General features: G+C 33.6%; 1 protein-coding gene across 8 annotated transcripts in view; it reads left to right on the top strand.

Moving 5' to 3' along the window:
- Nucleotides 1-23,325, top strand: part of CCDC178 (coiled-coil domain containing 178) — a 421,095-nt gene that overhangs the window by 371,434 nt on the left and 26,336 nt on the right. For all 8 annotated transcript variants that reach the window (XM_077900386.1, XM_077900387.1, XM_077900389.1 and 5 more), the window contains one exon: nt 10,672-10,806. In XM_077900386.1, coding sequence (XP_077756512.1) covers nt 10,672-10,806 — 135 coding nt within the window. The remainder of the gene's footprint in view (nt 1-10,671; nt 10,807-23,325) is intronic.

Raw genomic sequence — 23,325 nt, 5'->3', positions numbered from 1 at the left:
TGAAAATAATTTCTATTACAAAATTTTTAAAATTGTTTTATTCTTGATTTAACATCATTCTTTGAACCACAGAAAGCAATAATTTTAGAATTAAGAATAGTTAGTTTTGAACTCTTAATATGACTTGTCTGTGAAATTTAGTCATTTAAATAAAAATTTAAGTTGTTATCTTTATAGTTTTTAAAACAAATATTCAATAGAATACAATAATTTTATTTCAGAACCAGTTATCTGTGAAACTAAAAAGTCTGTGGTTTAGCACCTTATTATCATTAAATATATAAAAAGATTAGTTATTATCTGCTATGTCATATATGGGTTATAAGTATAATATATACAAAAGAAATACATGTGCATATTCATCTAAAGGAATAGACATAATCTTTAGCTATTAACTATAAGACTTAATAGTGTTGAGATCCCTGGGTGGTGCAGCGGTTTAGCGCCTACCTTTGGCCCAGAGCGCGATCCTGGAGACCCGGGGTCGAATCCCACGTCGGGCTCCCGGTGCATGGAGCCTGCTTCTCCCTCTGCCTATGTCTCTGCCTCTCTCTCTCTCTCTCTCTCTCTCTGTGACTATCATAAATAAATAAAAACTAAAAAAAAAAAAAGAATTTCTTCACAAAAATAAAAAGACTTAGTAGTGTTTGTTATAGTTCAGCTTGCTTTCTCTTTCGCCGTCAGTGTTTTTATATATTAGAAGAGGTCCAAACAGAATTTTGAAATGCATTTTTCTTTATATAATTAGAATAAAACAGTTCTTTATTAATTTTTTAAATGCCAGCTCTAGATTTGGGAATGGATGTGAGTCTTATTTTATTTCTTTTTTAAGTATACCTAAGGATTTGACAAAAGAGGTTTCCAGAAATGAGCTATGTGATCTTTAACACCAGTCTCTGGAACAGATTTGATAATAAATATCTCATTACTTTTGAGATTTGTATATTGTACATGTGTAGCTTGGTAACTGAGTACTATAAAAAGATCAGAATTAACTGGATTTTGTATATCTGTCATTCCTGCCGTGCCAAAAATCTGTGGAGTAGTTTGTAATTGCCATTGTTTGGGTTATTACGATAAACAGAACTGATAAGGCTTATGCTATTTGCCTTGTGAGCTGCATTCACTTCACATCACTCTGTTGAATTAAAATTGCATGCACATATCTTTGCTTATCAGTTTTATTTATCTGTCAAAAAGAGAAAGGAAGTATGCTTTCACTCTATAAAACCTTATAACAAGCATCAGAAATTATAATCATTATTTTAATATTCTAGAGCAAATGAATAACTGTATGTTTCTATTATCATTTAAAATATATTCCTATAGGAAAATACTGTTTTTTTCAACTGCCCTTTATCATATTTTGTCAAAGCTTATCATTTTAATTGGATCACCCAAGGTACAAATGCAGATCTGTAGAATATAGCATGTTTTTTTCTCTCCTTTGTCAAATATGTGTGATTTTTTCTTAGAGCTGCTTCTACACTAGGACTATTTGCTCGACTATGTTTATAGATAGAAAATACAAGTAGATTGTATGAAATGTTTTAATTTTCTCCTATGGTAAAATTTCTTCATATTTCTACTTTTAGGATACAGCCTTCTCACCTATGAAATTCCCAAGTTCATTAGTGGTCCCATTAGATGAACTTTCAAATTTTCAGATACCTGTGATGAGTTAATCCATGCCTACACAGGTACTTCCTTCAGAAATTCTGACAATTGTCACACATCGTCACCACCATATATATCCACTCCCAATTCCCACTCCAGTGTACTAGGGAGTAATTTGGACTTCAATAATCTGGAATGTTCCACATCTTTCATGTTTGTCCTACATGTTACTTTCATAAGGGTTGTTTATTGGTGTGATTCTATGAATTTCCTGTATGAATGTTATATCCAATGGATTTTTCATGTATGTAGAACAATTTTGTATTCTTTTGAACTGTCATCCAGTTTCTATGTATTTTTCCTTAAGAAGTTATAAATGAAGTATTGTTTTACACTCCTAAACAGTCAGATCTTCAGCAGTTGTTTTCATTTTCCAGTGATGGAGAAATCATTATTCATAAATGAAGAACTTGGAGTACTGTCCATGAATTATCAGTCCTGCCAGTATCACCTTTGTGTTTTAAGGGACTTCTGTCTTTTCAGTATTGACTAGTCTTTGTTTTCTGGCAAAACAATTTATAGTTCATTTTCAGATAACTATACATATGGTATTTGTATTTTAATTAAAAAGACTGTTGTTATGTCTGATTCTTATAAGCAGAAATTCATTATAAGGACACTTCTCATTTCCCTGAAATGTTCCCTTTCCTTTTTTTCCAGGGTTCTTAAATTGCAAAAGCCAGTTAAATTATGTGCTTTGGGGAGTTAATTTTTGGCACCATATGTCTCTAAAAATGATTTAATTTTATCTAAAGCATGTTTGTAATGATATTTATATTCTGTAATACACAGAGACAATATAAGGATTTTTTAAAGAAAAATACACTAATCTACTATTGTTTCAACACAGTAACATGTGTCTAAGGTTACAAAAATTTCTGTTTATTTTAATTAATGTATTTCTAGTATCCAAGCTCTATTGTTGCCTTTTAAAACATTGACTTAGCAGAGTGTCTCTATGATATCAACAAATACAAAAATGTTACTACCATTATTCTTATTAGGGACCTGATCTTAGGATTTGAGATGTTAGCAAAATTAAAAGTTAAGGGGATCCCTGGGTGGCTCAGTGGTTTAGCGCCTGCCTTTGGCCCAGAGCGCGACCCTGGAGTCCCGGGATCAAGTCCCACAACAGGCTCCCAGCATGAAGCCTGCTTCTCCCTCCTCCTGTGTCTCTGCCTCTCTCTCTCTGTCTATCATGAATAAATAAATAAAATCTTTTAAAAAAAAACTAAAAGTTAAACCAAAGCAAAGAATTAATTATAATCTAAGGACTAATTTAAAGGACTAAAGACCTACAAATAACTTTCTACAAAGCTCTATTAATCATTGTACATATTTTTTATTATTTTTCTAATGCATGTACAACAAATCCTTACCTAATTCTAGCTAATTCAATTCTCATGTAAGTAGGCTACATATATCTATCTTCAATTTAGTATGAAGTAAGTCATAAAGTTACTATTCAACAACTGCTTTAATTATGTGAGCAGAATGAGAGGAAATCTCAAAAATTTTAGGCAATTTAAGAATCAGTGGGTAGTAATTAATTCCTTGTTGATTTAAACTCCTTTAATATTTTAGATAGGTCGTTTATTATAGGTAGTATCATGCTTAGTGGATACATAACAGAAATCTTGTACAAAAAGACCTTTTCTTATATTTTAGCAGATGGTTGAATATAATAGGATTTTTAAAATTAGATTATAGTAAATTCTCTAAAATCAAATAATCCTGGACCACAAAATATGGAAGTTACTTTAACAAAACTAGGTTAAGTTAGTCTTGTTTTTTTTTTTAAATGAAAATGTCCTTGCAAACATGGAAGCTTACCTAGAGTTATTTTTTTAATGAAACAACAAAACATAAGTTACAGAGTTATATGTAAGGGAGATGTAAGTTTTATGATAAATTTCTGTGTACCTTTATGAGCTTTGTAAATATCAACATTTATTTATTTGCCTCAAATGTTTAGACCAGTATAAATACACTCAAAACCCTCTGCTGAGGAAAATATTATATTCCACCTCTCTGAGTTGACCACTAGGTGTTTATCAATTCCATTTTTATTAAATCTGATTTTATTAATTATTAATTGTATTAATTGTAATTAATTTAAAAGGTAAACCATTTGTTTTCATTTTTATATATAAATGTTCTGCAATACCTATCACTTGTAGCATTAGCGTATTTATTTTAAATTCTGGCTTTAAGATATGAACATACTACAATGTATTTTTTTATCATCAAATGTAGACAATTAGATTGTTTCCAAATTTTCACTATTGCAAGCAATGCTTTTGTAAATGAACAATATTTTATATATTTCTTTGGGAACATATAACTTTTCAAGAGCAACATCTCTGATTTCAGCGTGCTTTAGATACCTGGAAGTCTTGTTAAAACACCAATTGTTGGGCTCCAGAGTTTCTGATTCAGCAGGTTTGAATGACTATATTTCTAACAAGTTCTGTTGTGATACTGATCCTGCTGATCTGGAGAATCTCTGGTCTAAAGCATATAGATTGAAATTTAGTTGCTAGATCAAAGGGGAGCTACATCTCCATCTTTAATACATAGTGTGAGATTACTCCCCAGAATCTTTATGCCAAATTTTACACATTAGAACAATGTCTAAGAGTTCAGTTTTTTCCAAATCTTACCAGGAATTGGTATGGGGAGTTTTTTGTAATAATTGCCAATCAGTGTAAATTATATTTATTTGTGCTCTGCTATTGAGGTTGATAATGTTTATAAATGTTTATAGAAAAAATAGCTTTCCTTTTCTGTGAATTGTCTATTTGTATAATTTATCCATTTTTCTAGTATACTGTTTGTATTTTTCCTTATTGAATTATAAGGGCACTTTCTGGGTTAAAGAAGTTAATCCTTGCTAGCTGTAAGTGTTGTTAATGTCTTCTCTAAATCCCTGGTTAATTTTGTTACTCTGCTTAAGTTTAAATTAAAAAAAAACACAGTATGATTAAATTTATCAGTTCTTTCCACTAGAATTTATCATTTTTAGTATGTTGTTTAAAACTGCTTCCCCTTCTAAAGGTCAGTTTTAAGTTAGTTTTTCTCGCTTTAGTCTATCTCATTTTTATGTTGGTGTATAAGTTAAGGATCTAATTTCATTTTAGATACTTGTATAGAGAAAACCAATTATGCCATCCTTTCTCCACTAATGTAAATGCTATCTGTGACATATTTCAAATTTATATATCTTATATGAAAGTCTTGTTCATCTCTCTTTTCTGACCAAATGCTTATCTATTCCAATGCTGACATTATTGTTATTTCCTACATCTTTATATATTGTATGTCAAGTTATTTTTAGCTTGTTCTTCTATTTAACAATTTTTTTAGCTGTTCTTAGTCTCTTATTCTTCCATATTGGTTTTAGATCAAGTTCTGTGAGACCTGATGAGATTATAGACCACTTTGTGAAAAATTGACCTGCCCTTTGACATTCTTTTCCAATATGTGGACATATTATACCTCTCCACTTATTTAGTTATTACTTTTTATTTTTAAAATAAGTTTTTTAACTTTCTCCATGTTTCTTTAATAGAATGAAACCTAGATATCTTAATTCTGTATTGTTACTATGAATGGAATTTTAGAATCACGATTCAAAATTGGTTATAACTAATTTTTTAATGTTATTTTTTTCAGTGCTGATTTTATAGGCAAAACAGTTCCTAAAGTCTCTCATGACTTCCTGTTGTTGATTTGTAGAGCCTCTGTAGTTTTCTGTGTAGACATTCTTCCTCCTATATTTTTTCTTTCATTTTCTTATTGCTTTTGTCTAGTATCTTCAGTAAAATTTTGAAAAAAGGTATTGATTCCTGATGTCCTAATTGCATTTTTCCTGACGTGGAAATGTTTCTAAAGTATCTCTATTTACTAAATTATTTGTTGGAAGTTTTGAGTTTATGCCTTTATCAGGTTAAAGAAATTTTCTTCTGTTCCTATTCCTACTTTGCTAAGATAATTTTTTCATTGTTGATTGTTTTTGTTCTATGTTCATATTGACTTTTCTTGGGGATGATTTTTTTCTTTGATATAGTGATGTATTACATGAAAATATTTGCTGATAATGAACCATTTTTAAATTTCTGGAACTATTATAGTTCCTTTACACTGTCTTCAATTAATGAGCTCCTAGATGGTACAAACTACATTCTATCAATCAAGAGTATTTATTAATCACTCTCTTATTACTAATAAATCATTTTCAGTTTCAGCCCTAAACTAAACAGTGAGTTAGGAAATCACTTTTGCTTTCCATTCAGAAAATACGGGTAGTAAATTATTTTCTTGCAAAGCAAAAAGAAAGGAGAGTTTAAAATCTATCATTAACTAAGGCTGCAACAAATTGTCTCCAAATTTAGCAGCTTAAGCTAATAAACATTTATTTTCTCACAAAGTTTCTGAAAGAAACCAGGAGCTGCATAGATGGGTGATTTTGGCTCATGGTCTCCTGCAAGGTTGCCATCAAGTTGTTGGTCAGGATGGCAGTCATCTGAAGAGATTGGAGAATCTGCTTTCAAGATCACTCACAGGGAGCTGTTGGCAAAAAGAAACTTCAATTCTTCACCATGTGGGTTTTTCACAGAAGTGCTTACACATCATGGGAGCTGGCTATTCCCAGATCAAAAGACCCGAGAGAATTAGAAAAATCCAAGACGTGCGTGCATGCATGTGTGTATGTGTGTGTGTGTGTGTTCTTAGAAGTGCATCCTATCTCCCATCGTTTTCTGTTCTTTACAAAAGAGTCACTAAGTCTAGCCTACGTTCAAAGGGAGGGGTAAAATAATCCTGCTTCAAGAGTATTATCAAATAATTTGAGCATCTATTTTTAAAATCATACCTACGAACACTGTTTTTCTCTGACAGTAAATAACAAACATACTTCAATTATATTACCCCATTCTTCACAATGTGACCGCAATTGTCCCCTTTGGGCTAGGATAACAAGGCTTTACTTTATTATTATATCCTTCATAATGTAAACCACACAACTATATACTCCAATCTGGCCATAGGAAATACCTGAAAAAGTTGATGCTTTGAAATCTCTAATTTCAATGCTGAGAGCATGAGAAGGGTGTAAGGCAATAGTTTGTTGTTAATTTGGTTACGGCTCGGTCTAACATTTTTGAAACCTGTGATTGGAATGTCAAATAGTTTATATTAGCCTTAGCATATTATAATTTCCATATGCATAACAGTGGTAAAATAATATAAATTTAAACTTATTTATAGAGGTTTTGTGTGTTATATAGCATACATAATTACATTCAGTATTAGGTCCAGGTTTATGTGATATGTGGGAGTTCACAGTTGTCCTAAATTTGTATAGGTCATCAAAATAGCTTGGATTTAAAACAGAATCCATATAATACATAAAAGTATATTAAAACAGGAGAATGGAGAATATTTCATTTTTGCAAGTGGCAACATTAATTTACTCTATTTTACTGTTGGAGAATATCAAGCTTTAAAATGTTAATAAAGGGCAGCCCTGGTGGCTCAGCAGTTTGGTGCCACTTTTGGCCCAGGGCGTGATACTGAAGACCTGGGATCGAGTCCCATGTCAGGCTCCCTACATAGAGCCTGCTTCTCCCTCTGCCTGTGTCTCTGCCTCTCTCTCTGTGTCTCTCATGAATAAATAAATAAAATTTAAAAATAAATGAAATAAAATGTTAATGTAATAAAAGGAACTTAATTAAATTTGATAAAAAGGGATTTTTACTAAATGTATATTATATACAAATGGATATTTTATGTAATGCTACATTAACAGATATGTCAAAATGGACATTGATTTTTTTTTCTTTTGAATAGCTAGATAGTGATCATTACCTCAAAAGAAATAACAACAAATTCTATCTTTGGGCTTCCTTCACCAAAGAACTCACAAAGCAAGTGTTAGAGCCCAATTAACCAAATCTACAAATTCAAACTGGCCAGAAACTGTGGTCAGAAAACTCTACCATTCCTTTTTGTCATTTTAAATGTCTGAGAGTATACACCAGCTATTTCCTGTTTCAGCTTTCCTGATGCAATTGAATATTCTCTTTTCTCTTTTAGTATTCAAAATTGAGAGCACTTAAGTTGAGGATCTTTTTTTTCAAAATGACTCTTTTCCTGTTCCAATATGCTCCTTCTGAGTTTTGTATGAGAATATATCTTTCTCTTCCAAAATTATTGTAATATGTGCTTGAGACTAAGCTGTAGCCTTGTTACTCCATCAGTGACTTTAAATTCCATTCCTACTCCTGAGTACATGGCAGTTCCTACAGTGCCCTTGCTGTAACCCCATCCAATGTATTTGTATCCCTTACGGTTCTTTTTTGTTTCTCTAACACTTCTTCCCTCATCTCACCTTATCTTCCTTAAACTCTGAAGGAGACGGCAAGAATATAATCATTTTAGGAATAGGAGAGTTTCGTTTGAAAAACACTAGGTTAATTGAAGTTGGAGAGATCAAAAATCATTCCAGTTCCTTCGGCTTTCCAACCTAAATTCTACGTCTACCCAAAGGACATTTCCACTCAACTGAATTCTCTCTCTTTAGTGTTACCTTTACATATTTTTGTATCTCTTACATTCACTTTGTTTATTTTTCTCTTCTCTCATTAATTAGTAAGTTCTTGAGAGTCTTACTTGCTTCTATGCTTCACCACTAAAATTTTACTGGTTCACTTTATTGAGTTAATTTCAGTATTTATTGAGTAATTACTGTCTACTAACATCTTACAATTGGGCTTTTATCATAACTATTTTCTTAAAATAGTTTGTCATCATATTCAAATCTTAGATTGAATCAACTGTCATTTCTAGCACCTGAAATATTTTTCCATATATATTATTGTTGATCATCTAATTGTCTTTAATGTGGATATGTATGTGTATATTTGTGACTTTTATCGGATGCTGATTCTAGGAATTCCTTCAGTTTGTTTCTGTCCCAGTTCTTTTTTCAGAGGCCCATTAGGTATAAATTTAAAAACTAAACAAACAAACACTCTTTTGAGATATTATTCTTTTTTAGTTGATACATAAGGAACTTCTCCAGTTAAGTAGCTGAACACTTGTATGTAAACTAATCTAAGACCTTTGTGGCTAAAATTCAGAAGCTAGAATTCAGAAAAGTGAATAAACTAGATTTACTGTATGCAGCTGTTTCTCCTCGTGTAAGATATGGATATGGGAACCAGTACCATTCAGTTCACTTTGCTTAATGAGCTCCCACTTGTAAAACCTTTCACATGTTGAGAGCTCCCACTTGGAAAAAAGTTACCTTTAGTTTAAGGAATTCCTCTAAAACTCATCTTCCTCTTCTTATTTGCCCTTGTCATATTGCAGATACCATCATAATTGTGCAATGCAAAAACTAAAGTGTCTTAATGTCTTAGTGAGTATTTCTAGATATAGCATATGCTCCTCCAGTGGCTGTCAGAGTTGGCAGAAAAAAAATTATTTAAATATTATATTAAAACTATTAAATATTATAACTATTATAATTATATATTATAACTATTAAATATATGATGTTAACATTTAATTCAAATGTCCTTAAATTCCAGATAACATATTTTACCATTTACCAAGCTGAAAATTCTATAGTTTTCAAGGTTATTCTTATTTCACAAGTTAACCAATTAACCAAGAGTAGTGGTTTCATTATTCTGTTGGCTTGCATAAATATCTGTGTATTGCTTATTACAATTCATAGTGAAGATAATGATCATAAACATGCAATGCCAGGTGACTATTTTTAAAACTGTTATTTTTAAGTAAACTATTTTATTGAAATATGCTTCCAGAGAAATTCATCCATGCACAGTCTGGTGAAGTTTTGCAAAGGAACTTGTACATATACCCAGTACCTAGGTCAATAAATAAAACATAAAATAGCCATACTTTGTGACATGCTTTTATTCTGTTGTGAAGAAATGTCTGATATGAAATTTTTAGTGTTTGTTTTTCATTCTGCAAAATATACTAAGAAGAAATCAACAACAATCCACATTACCAAAAAAAAAGAGGTTTCAGTGACAGAATATATTTTAATATACAATTTTTATCATTTATTCTTATGAAGTTTATTTCTTTGGAAATAATCTAATTATTACAATTCTATATGGTGTGGCTATGTTAACTGTTGAGGGACATATATTAATTGTCTTGGTAAAACTTCTACCGTGTTTGTTGTTGTAACATCAACAACAAAACAAAAAGTATAGAATGCCTCACAGGAGAAATTCTTTTTCTGTGTATATTCGGTATTAGACGTGTCACCTCTAAACATCGCGTCCACTGTACTTTAGTGCAGTGGGATGTTTCCATGTCACGTAGTCAGAGGGAGGTAGATTAATAGGGAATTCTAGCTGGAAATCTCTTCTCTGTTATTGTTCTCCCTCAGCAGTTGATGGCTAAGTTAATTCTCTTTAGTTTTGTCATGCTCTAAAGCACACATTGCCAAGCAATGGTAAGCTTTATGAGAAAAAAAAAAAAAAACAACAACAACAAAGGAAGCAATGGTGTCCATCAAAGTCTTAAAGTTGCATTTTTAAACTTTGGCTTGACCTGATGTGCCATTCAAAAAAGCTTCAAAAGATTATTTTTTTAGAGAAAGGTTCAATATGTCCCGAGGCTATCGGTTTTGAGTTAAACTGGGTGAAGTAGAAATATTTTACTCATCAGCTTTGCAGTCACAGAGTTTGCCTCAGCTAGAACAAAACTGCTGAGGCATTTAGAGAAAATTAACCCCCCATCCTGGCGGCCAGATGTGACTGGTTTCTGATGAATGCACATGAGTGGGCTGAAAAATCAAGAGACTGTGAAATTCCTGTCAGGTCCGTACAGTGCAGAATGGGCTATTGACTGCTTTCTATATTTCCCTCCATCATTCTTCTTGAACACTGCCATTAATTTCCTCTCCTACTCTGACTTGTGTTTTTTCCCCCTCCCTCTTCCCTTTAGCTCTGTCAGCTGCAAAGAAGGATACACAAGGTGTGGCAGAAGCACTTCAAACTGGTGGTCCTCTACAGCCAGATGAGGCTGGCCAAGTTCCAGACAGACTCTCAAGAGAGTATTCAGAAAATATTAGCTGTGCAGGTAGGTGATTGCAGGGAAGTAGGAAAGATCATTCTGATCTAGATTGAAAAGCAAATGATGGGTAGTGTGATGAAGCATTAAAACCATATCCCATCAGAGTTTTATAAATTTTTAACCTCTTTAATAAACTGGAATTGCATGAAGGATGAATTCAGTAAGTTAGCATATATACCATGCATACTTTGGGGGAAAAGGGAGATTGAACTTATTTTTCACAAACCTCAAAACAGATTTTTATAAATACATTTGGTATAAATGTATATTTTCAAATCTTCAGGCTTTGCAGATGCCATTCAGCTGTTTAAGAGATACTGTCAACAGTTGCCTTGTGTTGCTTTTGTGTGAAATCTACTTCAGTGAAAATGACACTTATGTTTATTTTATTTAACTGTTTTCTTTCCCTCTCCATTTTGAAAGAGTCTTGCCCTCCTATGAAGATTTAGAGAGAACTTTATTTGAAAAATAAGCAATTTGGGATTAGAACGTAACTACGGTTCCAGATGTATGTGAAATTTTGCTGTTTGTTTCTATCCAAATTTTTAGTGGATCAGTTGTCTTTATTTTAAGGCTCTGATCTATTTTAGAAACCCCTATTAACTCCTTAAAGACTATTTTTGGAAAATCAATTTTTTAGATTAATATTTTATTATTCGAAATGTTATAACATGCATAAAACATGACTTACCAAAGGACAACGAACACCATCTTGTTCTATTAAAAAAAAAAATAGAAGTACCTGTTCTATAAAATAAAATGCACATGCTCTTTAACACCATAATTTTGAGGTGAGTGGGTGGCTCAGTTGGTTGAGCTTCTGCCTTTGGCTCAGGTCATGATCCCAGGACCCTGGGATCCAGCCGTATCAGGATCTCTGCTCCCTGCTCACTGGGGAATCGGCTTCTCCCTCTGTCCCTCCATCCCGCTTGTGATCTCTCTCTTTCTCCTCTCTATTTGCTTGCTTGCTTGTGCATGCACACACACATGCTCAAATAAATAAAATCTTTAAAAAAAATAAAACCAAAAAATAAATAAATAAATAAAAATAAAACCATAATCTTCATTAACTTGCAGCATAAACAATGCATGCTGAACCTAAACAAACCAAATCTTTTTCTAAATATTTTAATTACATGTACACTTCATGATGCGTAATTTACCACAATCAAAGGATTTTGCAGAACATTTCCAATGTTTTTCAAATTTCATTTTTACTGGTGGCTATTTTTGCTATTTCCTCTGAGAATGTATGTGTGTGTGTGTGTGTGTGTGTGTGTGTGTCTGTGTATCTACCCCATTTGAAGTACATATATAACTTTATATATGTATACTTTATATAAAGATGCCATTGATAATGAATTATAACAAAAAGTTAAAATAATAGAAGCTTAAAGTTTTGAAAAATAGAACTTAAATGTGTAGGTTTAATGGATATTCAGATACAAACGAATATAAACTACAGTTGCAGTATTTTTGAAGGCAAGAGCTTGGTTTTTTCTTTAAAAGTCTGTTAACAGGGGCACCTAGGTGGCTCAATTGGTTGAGCATCTGCCTTTAACTCAACTCAGGTCATGATCCCAGGGTCCTGGGATGAGCCCACACCTGGCTCTGTGTTCAGTGGTAGGGAGTCTACGTCTCTCTCCCTCTCCCTGCCACTCCCCCTGTTTGTGCTCCTTTGCATGCTCTCTCTGTCAGATAAATAAATAATTTTTTTAAAAATCTGTTAACAAATAATACATTAAAAATTATGGAGTGCCTATAACTCATGATTCCCTTTTAAATATTCAAAGGTAATTTGTCTGTTCTATTGTTTTAGAAAAATCTCATACTTCTGCCTAAGTGTAAATATTCTCAAAAATCTTACAAATGATAAATCCTCATTGTGAATTAGGCTGTATTTTGAAATATTGAAAATGTCAGTAGAAACTGATTATCAGTAAACTCTCAATCCATAACCTACAACAATCCTTATTCCAATTTTTTATTAGAAATCCACCAATACATTTTTTAACCAAATGTGATTTTAAGTTACTTATTTTGAGACTGTTATATAACAGTATAAATAAAGAGAAATTTTAGGATAGTTTCAGTAGGAAGACTCAACTACTATGCTTATAGAGACACAGTAAGAAGGCCGGATTGTATTTGGGGAAACTAAGGAATTTACTGAGTTCTTATCTAATGGAGATGCCTTCAATTTATAATATTTCAACTTTGGCTTTTAATAGAAATATTGAAATATAATTTTCAGGATCTTCCCATAAAACTATAGAAATGAGGGCAATCCTCTGAAAAATTCAATTCCTAAACCTTCAGCATGGTACACAATGACCATCATGACCCAGTTCCTACTAAATGTACCAGCTTCATCTCTCTCCACATTAGTTCCTTAAAGTATAAAACCTCTTGTTTAACTCCTTCTTCCTTTCCTGTGCCTGTACTCTTACCTCTTTCTGTAATACTCTTTTATTATCTTACCTGTTAACATCTGATTCAACTCAAACATCTTAACATCTTTTCTACAAAATCCTTCCTGAGCACCTTCCTTTTCTTTACCTCCTACCATACTCTGTACATATCACCAAACCACAGTTGTATTTTCAGCACCTTACTCCCACTTGCTGTGCTTTTCTTCTTAAAAGATTCTAAGCTCCTTTGGGGCTTTACACAATCAGTGAAATCAGTTCAGTTCTTGCTCAGTTGGTTTTTAGTGTGTATGATAATAGCAAGGATATCTGAAAGTATCCCATGACTCTCTTGTTTTCACTTATTATAATATCAAAAATGTTTAAATGAAAACATGATAGAGTGATTTAGTATGTTTGCAGAGTGAGTCTGCACATGTCAGTCTCTACAATTTGAGTCAACATGGCTAAAAATTGCTTAACAGAACAGATACTATTGTTGTCTATTTTCATATGATTTAGTAGCATATCAAAACTCTGGAATCTAATGTTTTATATTTTGAAGATAGTATTAAAATTATGCCACAAAATATTAGTAAATTATTTTTTTAAAAGGTATTAGTGAATTATTTGATGAGAAAACCATCTGATAAATCTTTTAAAAAGTAAATTATATATAACTAATATTGAGAAAAAGCAATTCAAAATAAATGTTAAGCAGAAAAATAAAGCTTTGTTTCATCCTTGGTTTTGGAACAATTACTTGTAGGACTATCAAAAAAACAAATGCATAATTGGCAAATCTGCAGATGGCAGAAAACCAGGTGGGCCACATAGCTTTTGAATAACATAATCAAGTAGAAACTAGTAAGATAAACTATAACTGGAATAAAACATTGGTATATTTGATATCAAAGCCATTTATATAAAATATGCACATAGGGATTTTAGTTGACTGCAATTTTAACATGAGCCTAAGTGAGCTACTATGATCTTAAAATCAATGCCATGTTCCAGCTCTGGCAACCATTTGAGACACCTTGAATCTGACAGTGTAGGGCATATTTTACAGTCCTAACCTCAAATCTCAGCCCATATAAAGTACTATCATTGCAATATTTTTCTATTTTTATTTTTAATTTATTTAATGCTGTGATATTTAATACCTCTTTGGCATCTGGCTTAGAAAGAAGACTAGATGTTAACTCATAATTTAAATAAGAGAATGTTATGTGGCAAACACATTCATGTGATCTTAGACTTTGAAGGCACAAATGTTTTGTCTTGTTAAAGGAGGTGATAGTTACATTGCACTTGTTCAAAAGTTGAGTATATCTGCAGTATTTTATAAAGGTTTGGGAAGTATAGCTTAAGGGCCATTTTGATATATTAGAAAATAGCAATCTAATAAAAGTCAAGGAAAGGGAAAAATGTACAAATTTAGAATGTTTAATTGTAAAAGGAAAAGACTCAAAAGGACAAACATCTAAAGGACTAAGTGAAGATTGGCAATGCCTGGACCCACGATGGAAAAGATGAGATAGTGGCTTTGAGCTCAGTAGGAAAACATTTGCTCTCCAAACATGCACTGCTAGTGCTTGAGCAAAAGCACTGCAGTGGTTGAGGGAAAGCAAACTGGCTAAGAATCAGCCCAGAGAGCACCTTCTCAGTCTGTACTCCTGGAATGTTCACCTGACCTCCTTGTGCAAACATTTGTCTGTGGTCTGTATCTCTTTACCCACTAGAATGTAAGCCTTCTCAGTTGAAAAGCATGTCTTATTTGTTCATCTTTATCCTCCTGGCACTAACGACAGTTCTTAATACGTAAGTACTCAAAAATATTTGTTGAGTGAATTGATTATTATGTGAATTGGCGAAGTAGTTTATTAAGATTTAATGTGATAACCTCAAAGTTCTATCTAAGCTCTATGTGCCTACTATTCTGTATGTTAATAACAAAAGCATTCTCTAGGTATTTTGCCAAGAATTTTGATGGCACAGAAGTAAGATGTTTAGTCATTTCAGACTTTTGTGCGTGCGCGCACACATACACTCACACATGCTGAGTACTTATAGGGACAAACCAATTTCTTATTTCTGGAAGATAACTATACAAATAAAAATAAGCCAGAAAAAACTGGCTAAAGATCCAAAATCACTTGGTTGGACCTGGGAAGAGGACCAGCCAGGAGGACCCTAAATTCTCCTTGTCCCACAAATATAACTAGATAACACTCACATCATCATGAATAATACAAAAGCCAACCTGAGGACTAGCAGAACAGACTCCACAACTAAAGGTAGAGAAGAGGCCACATCAAAGAAGGCAGGAAAGGTGAAGATGAGGTTTGGGAGTGAATAAGACCAGACTGTGACTGTCAGCAGTGGGGAGGGAGCCCATGGTGTGGAAAAAGGCAAAAATACAGACTGTTACACTGGAAAGCCCTCACAGGGAAGACAGATCCCCATTCCATATGGCTTTTAAAGTGAGAAGGGCAGAATCTTATAAGTTTGTACAACTACTAGGACTCAAAATATGGGATTTTAAAAATTGGTGGATTTAGGTCCAGGAGAGCCTGGAGGGCTCTGGAGGGCATTAGGAAGTAGAGTCCCTACCCTTAAAGAGACAGCATGACAAAAACCCATGGCAATACAGCATGGAAGCAGAAGTTTGAAAAATGTCACGGGCATACAGGAAGGAGAGTTATTTACTCATCTCAGAGCATGGCCACAGAGGCAATGATCACAGGGAGACCCCTCTAGGAACAGAAGAGCTAGAAGATACATTTCCCTCCCCCCACCCACCACAAAAAACAGGGCCACCTGGTGCAGACTAGCATGATGCCAACACTCACTACCTAACTTGCTTACACCAAGCCCTGTCCCCCATACTTTTGTATATTCACCCTTTCCAGTCAATCTTGCCTCAGTCCAGGTGCGTAAGGTCTCCTCTCCCAGAAGCCCAGCACAAACCCTACCAACACCCCAACTCCCAACCCAATCATTTTGTGGAACCTCAGTTGAAGTGGCCACATTAGTAGTGGTAACAAGCCTTATTTCACAAACAGACCAGGGCACATCTTGTTAAAAAAACACCCCACCCATCCAGTGAGTGAACATAGCTCACAACAGACAAAGAGAACCTCTGCAAATGACTGGACTGAAGGAAAAATTGGCTGGGACACAATAGCAGGGCATATGCAACACACATAGGAGACACTCCCTGAAGCCCCAGATCCTGGAGAACAAAAGACATTGCACTGTAGGGCACTATAGTATCTCTTCTTCATAAAACCATTATATTCAAGAGCAGGAGATATAGCTGACTTTGCTAACATAAGCAGACACAGAGAAGTACACAAAATGATGGGACAGAGGAATATATCCCAAATGAGAGAAACATAAAAACCACAAGAGAACCAAGCAAAATGGATATAAGTAATATGCCAGATAGAGAATTTAAAGTAATGATCATAAAGATGCTCACTGGACTTGAGAAGGAATGGAGGACATCAATGAGACCCTTAACAAAGAGACTAAAAAGAATCAATCAGAGATGAAGAATATAACAAATGAAATTTAAAATACACTTGGTAGAATAAGTAGCAGGCTAGAGGAAGCAAAGGAATGAATCAATGACCTGGAAGACAGAATAATAAAAAGTAATCAAGGCAAGCAAATGAGAGGGAAAAGGATTATGCAAATGAGAATAGACTTAGGGAACTTCATGACTCCATCAAGTTTAATAATATTCATATTATAGGGATCCCAGAAGAAGAAAGAGAAAAGGGGGCAGAAAATTTACTGGAAGAAATAATATCAAAAAACTCCCCTAATCTGGGGAAGGAGATAGATATCCACATCCAGGAGGCATAGAGATTCCCCAACAAGATCAACACAGGGAGGTCCATACCAAGACATATAGTAATTAAAATAGCAAAAAATGGTGATAAAGAAAAAAATTTAAAGCAGCAAGAGAAAATAAGACAGTTACAAGAGAAACTCCATAAGGCTATCAGCAGATTTTTTCAGCAGAAACTTTGTAGTCAAGAAGAGAGTGGCATGATATATTCAAAGTGCTGAAAGGGAAAGATTTACAACCAAGAATATTCTATGCAACAATACAGTCATTCAGAATAGAAGAGACAAAGTATTTCTGAGACAAACAAAATCTAAAGGAGTCGTGATCACTAAACAATTCCTACAAGAAATATTAAAGGGGATGCTTTGAATGGAAAGGAAAGACCATAGTGAGAGAACAAAAAGTTGGTAGCACAAAAGGAGTAACAATATGTATATCTATAAAAACCAGTCCAGAAATTCACAAAATAAAAGAATGTAATATATGATGCCATATATCTAAATCATAAAGGGGAGAAGCATAAAGAATGGGAGCCATCAATTTAATATAGACTATTTTATGCAGAAGATGTTATATACAAACCTAACGGTAACCATAAATCAAAAACTAGTAATAGATATGCAAAGAATAAAGGGAAAGGAATCCAAGTATATCACTAAAGAAAGCCAACAAACCATGAAAGACAGCAAGAGAAGGATCAGAGAAAAACTACAAAAAGAACCACGTAACAAGTAAAATATATACATATCTTTCAATATATACATATTTATCAATATTTACTTTGAATGTAAATGGACTAAATGCTCCAATCAAAAGACACGAAGTGACAGAGTAGATAGAAAAACAGGACTATATACTGCCTTTAAGAAACTCATTTCAGACCTGAAGATACATGCAGATTGAAAGCGAGATGCTGGAGAAATATTTAGCATTAAAATAAATGTCAAAAGAAAGCCAGGGTAGCAATACTAATATCAGACAAAACAGATTTTAAAACAAAGAGGGTAATAAGAGATAAAGAAAGGTACTATATAATAATAAGGGTGATGGTCCAACAAGAAGATACAACAACTGTAAATATTTATGCACCCAAAATAGGAGCACCCAAATACATAAAAACACATAAAACGGTTAACATACACAAAGAAACTAATAGATAGTAATACAATAATAGTAGGGTACTTTAACACCCCAGTTACATCAATGGACAGATCATCCAAACAGAAATTTCAGCAAGGAAACAATGGCTTTGAATGATGTGGTGATCAGCTGGACTTAACATATATTCAGAACATTCCATCCTAAAACAGCATAATATACATTCTTTTCAAGTGCACATGGAACATTCTCTAGAATAGAGTATATATTAGGCTACAAAACAAATCTAAAAAAAATCAAAAAGATCAAAGTCATACCATGCATCTTTGCTGACCATAACACTATAAAACTAGAAATCAACCACAACAAAAAAATATTGGAAAGCACACAAATACCCGGAAGTTAAATAACCTACTACTAAACAATGAATAGACCAACCAAGAAATTAAGGAAAAATTTAAAAATTACATGGAAACAAATGAAAATGAAAACATAATGGTCCAAAATCTTTGGAATGCAGAAAAAGCATTTCTAAGAAGGATGTTTATAGCAATACAAGCCTACCTCAAGAAACAAGAAAAATCTCAAATATACAACCTAAACTTACACTAAAGGAGCTAGAAAAAGAACAAAAACAAAAACAAAACTCAAAACCAGCAGAAGGACTAATGAAGGCTAAAGCAGAAATAAATGATATAGAAACTTAAAAATCAATAGAACATAGCAATGAAATCAGGAGCTGGTTCTTTCAAAATATCAACAAAATTGATAAACCTCTAATCATACAAAAAAAGATTCAAATAAAATCACAAATTAAAGAGGAGAGAAATAACAGCCAACATCACAGAAATACTAACAATTATAAGGGAATAATATTAAAAATTATATATCAAAAAGATGTTGTATTTCCATGTACCACTAATGAAGCAGTAGAAAGAGAAACCCATAAATCAATCCAATTCACAATTGCATCAAAAACAGTAAGATACTTGGGAATAAACCTAACCAAAGAGGTGAAATACCTATACTCTGAGAACTCTACAACACTAATGAGAGAAACTGAATATGACACAAAGAAATGGGAAAACATTCCATGCTCATAAATTATAAAACAAATATTGTTAAAATGTCTATACTATCCACTGAAAGCAATCTACACATTTAATTCAATCCTTAGCAAAGTACTGCCAACATTGGTCACAGAGCTAGAACAAACAATCCTGAAATTTGTATGGAACCACAAAAGATCCTGAACAGCCAAAGCAACCTTGAAAAACAGAAAAGCAAAACTGGATTATCACAATTCCAGACTTAACTTCATATTACAAAACTGTAGTGATCAAACCAGTATGGTACTGGCACAAAAATAAACACATAGATGAATGGAACAGAATAGAAGATCCAGAAAGAAATCCATACTTATATGTTCATTAAACTTTGGCAAAGAAGGAAAGAATATCTGATGGGAAAAAGACAGTCTCTTCAACAAGTAATGTTAGGAAAACTGGACAGCTACATGCAAAAGAATGAACCTGGACCACTTTCTTACACCATACACAAAAATAAATACAAAATGGGTTAAAGACCTAAAGGTGAGATTTGAAACCATAAAAATCCTAAAAGAGAGGACAGGCAGCAATTTTTGTGATATCAGCCATAGCAACACTTTTCTAGAAATGTGTCCTGAGGCAAGGGAAACAAAAACAAAAATTCACTATTCAGACTGCATCAAAATAAGAAACTTCTATACAGCAAAGGAAACAATCAACAAAACTAAAAGACAACCTACTAAATGAGAGAAGATATTTGCAAATGACATATCTGTTAAGGGTTGTAAAATATATAAAGAACTGACACAACTCAACACCCAATAAACAAATAACCCAGTCCAATGATATGAACAGATATTTCTCCAAAGAAAACATACAAATGGCCAATAGATGCTTGAAAAGATGCTCAACATCACTCATCAGGGAAATGCAAATCACAACCACAGTGAGATATCACCTCACACCTGTCAGAAAGGCTAAAATCAAAAAGACAAGAAACAACAAGTATTGGTAAGCATGTGAAGAAAAAGGTACCCTTTTGCACTGTCTATGGAAATGCAAACTGGTGCAGCCACTCTGGAAAACAGTATGGAGTTTCCTCAAAAGATTAAAAATAGAACAACCCTACAACTCAGTAATCACACCACTGATTTTTACCCAAAAAACATAAGAACATTAATTCAAAGGGATACATGCATCCCTGTGTTTATTTCAGCATTATTTATAATAGCCAAACTATGGAAGAAGCCTGTTTTCACTTAATAGATGAATGTTTAAAGAAGATGTGGTATAACTTTCTTCAGAGAGTTGCAATAAATCATCTTAAGATTTGTGTGGAATCAGAAAAGACCCCGAATAGCCAGAGGAATATTAAAAAAGAAAACCAGAGCTGGGGGCATCACAATGCCAGATTTCAGGTTGTTCTACAAGGATGTGGTCATCAAGATAGTATGGTACTGGCACAAAAACAGACACATAGATCAATGGAACAGAATAGAGAATCCAGAAGTGGACCTTCAACTCTGTGGTCAACTAATATTCAACAAAGCAGGAAAAACTATCCACTGGAAAGATAGTCTCTTCAATAAATGGTGCTGGGAAAATTGGACAGTCACATGCAGAAGAATGAAACTAGACCACTCTCTTGCACCATACACAAAGATAAACTCAAAATGGATGAAAGATCTAAATGTGAGACAAGAATCCATCAGAATCCTAGAGCAGAACACAGGCAACACCCTTTTTGAACTTGGCCACAGCAACTTCTTGCAAGATACTTCCATAAAGGCAAGGGAAACAAAAGCAAAAATGAATTATTGGGACTTAATCAAGATAAAAAGCTTCTGCAAAGAAAAAGAAACAGTCAAAAAAACTAAAAGACAACCTATAGAATGGGAGAAGATATTTGCAAATGACCTATCAGATAAAAGGCTAGTATCCAAGATCTATAAAGAACTTATTAAACTCAACAGCAAAGAAACAAATGATCCAATCATGAAATGGACAAAAGACATGAACAGAAATCTCACAGAGGAAGACATAGACGTGGCCAACAAGCACATGAGAAAATGCTCCACATCACTGGCCATCAGGGAAATACAAATCAAAACCACATTGAGATACCACCTCACCCCAGTGAGAATGGTGAAATTTAACAAGACAGGAAACCACAAATGTTGGAGAGGATGTGGAGAAAGGGGAACCCTCTTGCACTGTTGGTGGGAATATGAACTGGTGCAGCCACTCTGGAAAACTGTGTGGAGGTTCCTCAAAGAGTTAAAAATAGATCTGCCCTATGACCCAGCAATTGCCCTGGGTAAATCTTTGGATTTACCCCAAAGATACAGATGCAATGAAACGCGGGGACACCTGCACCCCGGTGTTTATAGCAGCCATGTCCACAATAGCCAAACTGTGGAAGGAGCCTCGGTGTCCATCCGGAGATGAATGGATAAAGAAGCTGTGGTCTATGTATACAATGGAATATTACTCAGCCATTAGAAACGACGAATACCCACCATTTGCTTTGACGTGGAGGGAACTGGAGGGTATTATGCTGAGTGAAGTAAGTCAATCGGAGAAGGACAAACATTGGTCTCATTCATTTGGGGAATTAAAAAATAGTGGAAGGGAATAAAGGGGAAAGGAGAGAAAATGAGTGAAATTATCAGTAAGGGTGACAGAACATGAGAGACACCTAACTCTGGGAAATGAACAGCAGGTAGTAGAAAGGGAGGTGGGCGGGGGGTTAGGGTGACTGGGTGACGGGCACTGAGGAGGGCACTTGACGAGATGAGCAGTGGGTGTTATGCTATATGTTGGCAAATTGAACTCCAATAAAATAAAATAATAAAATAAAGCCAAATCTCAATAAAAAAGATGTTGTATATAGATACAATGGAATATTATTCAGCTATAAAAAAAAGAATGCAATCTTGACATTCACAACAACATGGACAGAGCTAGAGAGTATAATGCTAAGCAAAATAAGTCATTCAGAGAAAGACAAATACAATATGGTTTCACTCATATGTGGAATTTAAGAGACAAATAAATTAGGAAAGAGAAACCAAAAAACAGACTCTTAACTATAGAGAACAGATAGTTTTGCCCAAACATCTTGTAATCACAATAAATACAAATTGTTTCATTGTACTGTCCAAAGTTATAAATTTACAGATTGGTCGTAAAGGAAATTCCATCACATTTAGAAGAGACACACCGCAGACAAATAGAAACCAAATGAAAAACATAGACAAAAAGAAAAAAAAATAGTTCTAATTTAAAAAGAAGAAATGGCTTGAACAAATATTATGAGAATAAAATTGAATAGTGCATAGGATACAGGGGAAATGGCAACTAATTTTATATTATTAAGGAATAAAATGTGATATAGGGAATACCAGAAACAAAGTGAAGAGGTAGATATATAAAATACTGGAAAATACCTAATTAAATGGTTGTATTACCAGGTATAGACAATAAACTTTATGGCTAGGAAGTGGAGAAAGCTACTTAGGCCTGAATTCAGAGTAATAGTTTTGTAAAATAGATGGGACTTGAAATAATCTTCCAGGAATGAGTAACTGAATATAGAGAAAGAAAAACAATGTGTGAGATGGAGGGAGGGTAACACCTTCAAGTAGAAAAGATCTATAAATTAAATATTTATAAATATTTATAAATATAAGTTAAATATTTATTTAAGTCTAATTAATTATTATAAAAGACTTGGAAAATAAATTCCATGGCTATGGAATAGACATTATTTCTTGATTTTTTTTTGTTGGTTTTGCTTGTTTTTTTTTTCTTTAACAAGTCATCTGTCTCATCCTCACTAAGTGCCAACCATTGTCCTCTGTGCTTTATAAGTTTTAATTCATTTAATTCTTAAAGAACCCTAGGAGGTGTATGCATGGTGTTTCAATTTAACGAAAGAGGAAACTGAAGGACACAGAGGTTACATCTTTTGCCCAGGGTCACATAGCAAATAGAAGAGACAGGATTTTAACCCAAACACTTTGGCTGCAGAATACCTGCTCTTAAAAATCATACAGTGACAATTCTCTGTGTGTTTGTTACTAAGATTAGATGGTCTCAGAGGAAG

The sequence above is a fragment of the Canis aureus genome, chromosome 6, assembly GCF_053574225.1.
Source record: "Canis aureus isolate CA01 chromosome 6, VMU_Caureus_v.1.0, whole genome shotgun sequence".
Classification (NCBI taxonomy): Eukaryota; Metazoa; Chordata; class Mammalia; order Carnivora; family Canidae; genus Canis; species Canis aureus.
Note: the sequence above shows the minus strand (reverse complement) of the source record. Positions and strands in the feature narration are given on the sequence as shown.